Source organism: Hypomesus nipponensis, chromosome 28 (genome assembly GCF_054491055.1).
Source record: "Hypomesus nipponensis isolate SF chromosome 28, ASM5449105v1, whole genome shotgun sequence".
NCBI classification, from domain to species: Eukaryota; Metazoa; Chordata; class Actinopteri; order Osmeriformes; family Osmeridae; genus Hypomesus; species Hypomesus nipponensis.
In genome coordinates this window covers 4,555,952-4,563,988 of record NC_140388.1, presented here as the reverse complement: position 1 = coordinate 4,563,988, position 8,037 = coordinate 4,555,952, and the positions used below count along the sequence as shown (strand labels likewise).

The following is an 8,037-nucleotide window of genomic DNA, read 5'->3' as shown; positions in this document are numbered from 1 at the left end:
TGACATGAATAATCAACTCTATTTTAATTGATGGTTGATCAATTATACTCATTATGAGTGTAAGATATGTCAGATGACATCATGATATCATGATGCTCCTGAACCTCATAGAAGCAGACCTGCAGAGGCTAACAAGGAGGTCCTTTGCACTGACCCCTGCAACCCTATTGACAGTGTTAAGGCTCCATGCAGTTTTCTGGATGTTCTTGGAGATGGACATATAGGCTCTCCAAGGCCTCAGTGTCAAGATCTGTGCAGGTTGTCACACCTGCATTACTTTGCCACATCCCAGAACACATCCAGTTCCCCACAACCGCAGGGGACAAGTCAGCGGTGCAGGACTTATAGTCTATCTCCAATTACTTGTATGATTTTTGAATGAGTTTTCACTCCCTCCCAGCCCCTTCACCCTGTGTGACTTCCCAGTCAACACTGTGGAGTCCTTCCATTTCCTGGGCGCCACCATCTCCCAACATCAGGCTCGGCTCTGCCACCAGCCTCTTCATCCACCGGGCTTGGCGTGCTACCAGCCCTATAATTCTAAACATCTTCAATGTTCAATGTGTTATTGCACTCGTAGAAGCGTTTCGTTAATGCATTTCTAGTTACTATTGCACATTACAATAACCGCCATATTTCATTGTATAGTAGCCTATATTTCGAATAAGACTGACATTTGTTTGTTAACCTTCATTGCATGCGCCAAACCCACCAAATCAAATTATTTTGCGTAACCAAAATTTACTTGAGAACAAACCGGATTCAGATATTTTTTGTCACTTAAACTTGTATGGTTCACTAACAAATATCCCAGTTCCATTGTAGCTGGTGTAAAAAGAGAACCAAAATTATCTTATTTTCCATCGGAAGTAACTTTCAGCATTCGTCTAATGTAGTTTTAATGGTCGGCCTAGGTGTGTGAGTCTCTTTGCTACGATGCATTTAGCGATATACGACTGGTCTGGAGCTCTCGTTAATCTACGAAGATTTTCAAGTGCCTCTTTAGCTACGATGGTTTCGGGAAACGGCCCGTAAGATCCATCGTACGAGGGACTCCACGATGAATTTACGCTTACAATGCTTTCGGGAAACGCAGACCTGGCTAGATTACTATTAATTAGGAATTTAAAAAATTGATACATTTTCAAAGAATAATCTCAGTGAATGGCCAAAATTACTGTGGTCGTTTTACTTGCCAAATTTTTTTTATAAGCTAACAAAATATGCCCTACATGATTGAAAATGAAAGGTCGATATGCTATTACAGGCTTGCCCCACTCCAAAACACACACTGCATTATACCAATTTAAACTTTTAGAAAGCCGAGAGTAGAAATAGATAATGTCACGCATTAAAATTACAATTATTTAGGAAATCTGTTTTTGAATGCAGCCCAATACTGATTGTGAAGAGTCAAATCGTAATCATTCAAATCAGCATCACTCCTCGTCGCCATCGTTTTCATGACAGAAGCATTGCGTTTTCACGAGACCATATTCATCACACAATTCAATGTAGGCCTAATATATATATGCAACATAATTAAGGGATGTCTGGCCCTTGCCATAGTTAACATTCACAACAGTGAACAGCAGGGGAGGCAAACCTCGTCCTCTCCCAGTCCCTCTTCCCTATATCAAGTTCCAACCGGCTGCCTCAATATCCTTCATTGGTAACTCAGTGTTTTCTCCCAATGTCTTGGTCAAATCCGATCCTAGAAAGAATAATTAAAGTTAGGAAGGGGAGTGGAGATTTATAGAGATACACAAACAGCATCATAAAAATTATTCTCTCAACGTTTGTTAACGGAGTTTGTTCAACTCAAAGACCAAAAAACGTATCTTAAACGATCTGGGTTGGATTGAAAAGGATCCCAATAATTGCTAATCATATCTTACCTTCCTCTCCGCCTGCATGGACACACACTTCGCCACATGGTTTTCCACACGGCTGCGCGCAGCGCCGGGCTTCCCCAGATATATAGTGCCGGTGTAACCAGTGCGTTAAAACGTGCCATTATGGCGAACAAATTTGTGGCTTCGTTCTTAAACCTGAGGCCTCCTTTGGTCAACTGTCTGACAATTATATTTACGAAAGAAGGAGACCACAATGTTAAGAAGCAGATGACCACAAAAACTATGATGCGCAGTGACTCCTTCTTGTTGTCTCTCTCCGCGCTGGGCACCTCGCGCCCCAACTGGTTTCTGGCTATGAAGTATAACTTTATAGTCATCAGCAATTTGGTTATGACTATAATCTGTAGAGTCATTACACCGAATGCGTTAATTTGTGCAGCTAGGTAGACTGGCACCATGTTTTGTACTGTTAGAATAGAATACGTATAAATCCAGCAAAATGCACATACTCCAATTACAAAAAATCTAGAGATGAAGCGATTGTAAAAGAAGGGGTGGCACACAGCAAAATAGCGGTCAAACTGCGCAAATAGAAAAGTTAAGACATTAACTCCTAGAAATGAGGGCAAAATATAATAGGTTCCATTTCTAGAAGGGTAACCTTCTTGGACGTCGAACAAACCGAGATAATAAACTGAAAAGCCAGTTAGTGTATCGCTGATGCTTGTGTTCAGCATGAAGATGAAGCGGTTCTGTTGTCGCAAAGATTTGGTACTGAATATACCTATGACCACGGAACCCGCCAGGAGTACCGCACTCGTTGCGAACAAAATATGGAAAATAAAGATAAAGAAATCTTCCGGGCTGGTGAAAGTTACCGACAGAGGTACGGTGGAGTTGGATAGCATGGTGGCGCTCCAAGGCGTGACTACCAACTCGTACTTATACCAAATGCTGCAAGATGAAGGTGGTTTTCCTAACCTCCAGAGACTCCAGAGAGAATTTGCAATACCTGCGGTGAATTATTGGAACAGATTAACATACCGATTAATGAGCGTTTTGTCTTTAGTCACAAAACCTACTTCCCACCAATTTGCCTCTCCTCCTTGGTTTTCGAGACTGTGACCCATTCTTACTCTATGTATCACAACCAAAATCAAATACAACAACTGCACAGTGCCCGTGATGCAGTCGGTGAATAAGATGACAGTGAAACACACAAATACAGATTCCTTGAACTTCAGATAGTGCCTGTGATTAAATTGGTGGCACACACACACAGATTCCTGAATTTTATGGCACAGTGCCTGCAATGATGTCGGTGACACACACATATTTTTGGAATTATGGGTAGTGCAGTGCCCGTGATGCAGCTGGTGATGACAGTTCTTCTCAGTGGTTTTGGTACCTATATTTCTCAGATCACAATTGAAATTCTCTGTCATCTCTGATGTACTTGTTCAGCCTCCACAACTATTCTAGTCAAATTGCCAATGCTGTGGTAGCCTACATTCATACTATGACGCATTGGTTAAATCGCGGTAGTTTAGGCTACTGCACTCCGTTGGATTATGAAAAGGACACCTGCAAAATATTTCTTTTGCAGAGTTCCTGGTTCTTGAGTCCAGATATAGGAAACTCTGCAGACCAGATGACCAATCAGAGTGAAGGGGCTGTGACCCGAAGAGAGCAAGCCAAACTCGCTGGCAATTATAATTTTTTTCGTAATTTTTCATTATTTTACAGTGGCGATTTTAGACCCTTTTTAGATACTCAAGCACCCCTAAATTTAATCTCAGCACCCCTAAAAATAATAATAATAAGAAGAATATATAGATATTATTGTTTATTATCATTTGATGCTGGTAGTTCATCAAGAAAGGGACATCCTTAGTTTTTTCATTCATTCAAAATTTTGCAGAAAAATACATAAATGTATTAATGGTTATCCAGTGAAATTATGGATTGTATTAGCAAGGGGGTTTAACACTTTTGCAAGGCACTGTATTCATGGCACATTCTCATTCGGGGCTGAGCACCCCTAAAGGTCTGATCCTAGAATCGCCCCTGATGTCAAAAAGCGTATCCAAACAACGTCAATCGCGGCACTGCACTCCGTTGGGGTATAAAGGGGACACATGTAAAATATGAATTTTGCAGAGTGCCCGGTTCTTGAGCTGATCGTGGGAACTAAACCCATTCTAAGTACACACACGTGCCTGTCCTTCCTTAAGGCGACATAGGCAGCCGCCTAGGGCGGCATGAATAGGGCGGCGGCAATTTCCCAAGTGCATCCATTTACAGTTTTTCACGATTGCTAAAACATTAAACCCCATTCTCTGAATCAAATCCAATTCGTGAAATCAGACACTCTTTTGGTAAAACTCTAAACACATTCTCATTCACTAAACACATTTTGCATTGTGATGCACTTGTGCTGCAAAATGGTAAACACAGGTGGCAAACAGTAAACACAACTACAACACAGTTGTCATCTGTAAAACACAATGACTCAAAATTTTTCATACTTGTTTCTAATGCTGGTTTGGGACAATGTCAGCTTTCACCATAGTGTCATGAAGAGAATAGTTCAGGGCAGTGTAGCTAAAGCTTGCCTAGGGCACAAAATGTGCTAGGACCGGCTCTGCACACAAACACAGATTCCTGGCCCGGCTTTACAGTTTTTTACAGTCGCTAGGACATATTTCTCAATACTTAAGTCACGTTTTCAAAACTCTTCACACACTTAGTACAACAGAAGTATATGTGGGCTAAACTGTGGATAATTTATCATTGTTTTGGCACAAAATGCATTCAATAACTACATCTTTCAAATTACATTCTTTTCTCATTTTGACCCAACATGCACATGCTAACATACTGTTTTCAAAACTGTTAAACTTCAGTTCAAAACAATAACATAATACAAAACTGAATAAGAGAAATTTGCTAAATTTTTACAGTAATACTGTAATGAAATATATTTAGAATAAAAAATAAAATGCTATAAAATAATCTCTACGGAAGGATTGTGCTAGGTAAGGAAAGGGATACAGAGAGAAGAAATTGTATGGGACAATGTGGCATTTAACCACTCACGTGCAGTCACTGAGTGGTTTGTAGCCCATCCCAGAATGGTGTCACTTTTCCTCCCACCTTACTCTCCATTCTTCAACCCCATAGAATAATCATTTTGCTCATGGAGGTGGAAAGTATGACCACCACCCACATGATCAAATGTACTTCCTGGACGCAATGAATGCTGAATGCCTGGACATTGCCAGGGGTGGATCAGGCATGCCAGAAGATTCTTTCCTAGGTGTATTGCCTTAGATGACACAAGATGTGATGTGGATGAGAACCTATGGCCAAATGCAGAAGATTACAGTAGCATTCCTATTGTATCAAATTCTTGTATTCTGGAATTACTAGTGAGAAAAAAAAGAAAGATATACAACAAATTGAAGCATACTGCATCATGTCTGATTCATTCCAGTAACATATATTGCAGTGAATTCAGTGAAAACAGTAGAGAGGTGTCCTTGTTTTACATAAGAAAACATTGTATAATGCTACCTGTTGTTAGTGATTTTAGGTCATTGTTTTGAGGGTGACAAAGTATGTTTGTTGGCTGTCAGCCTTTGCTAGTGTTATGGAAGAATTAGTTGATTTGAGACATGTTACCTGTATGAAGTGATTTGGTAGTTTTAGTGCATTTTGAATGTGAAATTAACTGCTGTGCTGAGCTGAAAGTTGGTTAGGAGAACTGTGTGAAGAGTTTTGAAAAAGTGACCCAAGTATTGAGAAATGTGTCCTAGCGACTGTAAAAAACTGTAATCCGACCAATACAATTTTTGATACATTTTAAATCGAAGTTGCTGTCGTCTTCATGAAACCTATTTCGACCCATGATTGTTGTCACTACTTTCCGTTTGGTGCAAGGACACTCAATACTGTACTTTGAAGTATTGGCTATTGTTGTGGTTGCGGAATTAAGCCTATCCATTTACTATTTGTTGTTGGCGAGATACTGTTAGCTCTGTCTTGCAAACAGGTCTACGAAATTATGTTAGACTGTACAATATTACGACAATGCAAAATTGTAGCTGGGTTGTTGTTGTGTGTGCTGTTGCACTGCCTGGAAAGTATGTTTCTATTGTTGCACTGTATGCATGGTCGAATACAGAGAGCTCCTTGACGCAAACCATCAAAATACTGTTGACCACTTCCGATCTTTCTATGCATTTTTTAAGTCGCTTTGGATACAAATAGTATTATACTAATACAAAAAGATTTTTCTTTAAATTATACTGTAGTTAACTAGCGTGAAGCAATCAAGTTGAGAGACAGATATACTATTTGCAAGGAAAATCTGAGTTCCATAAATCGCACGACTTCAAAAAAGCTAGCCCTATAGCTCATTATCAACTTCCAACATTTCGTAGATCCTATTCCAACCTAGATCCTGGTCCTACATTCAGTTTCCTTAACCCTTACGCATAAAACACAACAATGGTCAAAACATTAACAGAACATTTTATGATCACAATTTAAAGACGTGAACGTTAGCAGTCCCATAAATACTTGTGTTAACCAGCAAAGACTGTCAACCAGTGATCGGTTCCTTAGATATCTCCAATACAATTTAAATGTTTCAGGACGAGTAAGTATAATTGTTTGGCAGGTACTGTTGCAGTTTGTTGTTGTGTCCACAAGATGACGTAGCCTACATGACCATGGAAGTTAATCACGTTTCCTTTTTTTGAGAGCTTTTAAGCTCCGACATTTGTGTTCTCCTAAAACGTTTGCAGCCAACTCTTTGCAACAGCTTAGAGTCTAGTGAATGTTCCTATGGTATTTCATGATAAATTTGTTTTGTGAACGAATGATTTTGCATGCGCAAAGTGTCTTTAGAGATTTGAACATACAATGCTATGCTTGGAACATGTGACAGTGTGTGTTACAAGTAATGACTGTTTCGAGTTTTGTAACTAGAGTTTTGAAAAAGGACATCAAGGTTCTGAAATTTGTGTCAAAGAGATTGTAAAAAACTGTAAGAGTAATGCAACAGTTCCTCATCATTTTGAGCTGTAGGCCTAGTATCAATTGACCGTTAGATCCAGTGCCGCTGCTAGCCATTTTGGTGCCCTACGCATAATTCCTTTATGATGCCCCCCCCCCCCCCCGCCCACCACCACCACCACCACCACCACAACCACAGCTGGCCTGTCAATGCATCCACATTCTGTGTTTGATATGATGCTGGTTACGGAGTTAATGCGAGCGCGCCAAGCGCGCGAGCGAAATTTTGGGGCCTTTATTTGAGTGCATGATGTATTTTTGTCTCTTAATTTTTCAGCCCCACACTTACGTTTCTTAGCATGGTTTTCCAAATTAATTATAAACATTTAAAACTGAAAGCATGCAGCCAAGGAGCTCTCCACCTTTATTACTCATTTAAAAACTATTTGATCAATCGAATATAAAAGCATCATAGAATGTACAGTAAAGTAACATCTAGCTGGCGTCAGTTATTTCAAATGCATATTGTTTAACAGTAAAATCTAAATTAGTTTGCACCTAACATATTTGAGTGTGCTAAAATTAGCAATAACGTCAGCTAGTTCGAGGTGTATGCATAGGCTAACTATAAGTTAGCAGCATATTTCCCGTATTTAACAATAATTAAACATGGACTTACCTGAAAGTGATGCACGGGCATCATCTTGCAGTTTATTTCTTTTTCTGCCCCTGACTCCTGTTGTCTTGTTGAGGCCATTTTCGAAAAGTTTACCTAGCCTACTGTCAAAGTTTGTCAGGCCACTGAGATAGAAAAGGGCACCCACGGCGAGCTTGGAAAGTTGAGTGTGTATTTGTTTTTTTTGTGGGGTGGGGGGGGTGGGGGCACCATCGTAAGGTTTTTTGAGCAATTAAATATATATCTTGTTTTGCTTGTTTTGTGATAAACATGCCTAAAAGGTGCGTAATATTTATATAGGCCTACTGAAATAATATCGGCATTATAATTATAATAACTATGATGATTTTTCAGTTGGCAAATCTTTGGTGCCCCCTCAGGACTTGGTGCCCTACGCACAGTGCGTAGTGCGCGTTATGGGAGCGGCGGCACTGGTTAGATCATTGTAATGTAAGGAAATGACAGACATTTCAGATGTTATGT

At 39.9% G+C, this 8,037-nt stretch overlaps 1 protein-coding gene across 1 annotated transcript; it reads right to left on the bottom strand.

The window, feature by feature from the left end:
* Nucleotides 1–1,894: 1,894 nt before the first annotated feature.
* On the bottom strand, nt 1,895–2,767 carry LOC146219576 (sphingosine 1-phosphate receptor 3-like). The gene has a single exon (XM_084695306.1). The coding sequence runs from the start codon at nt 2,762–2,764 to the stop codon at nt 1,895–1,897; it is 870 nt and encodes a 289-aa protein (XP_084551432.1). The 5' UTR covers nt 2,765–2,767.
* Nucleotides 2,768–8,037: the final 5,270 nt, after the last annotated feature.

Coding starts and splice junctions, on each gene's coding strand:
- LOC146219576 (XM_084695306.1), bottom strand. CDS start 2,764: ATGCTATCCAACTCCACCGTACCTCTGTCGGTAACTTTCACCAGCCCG.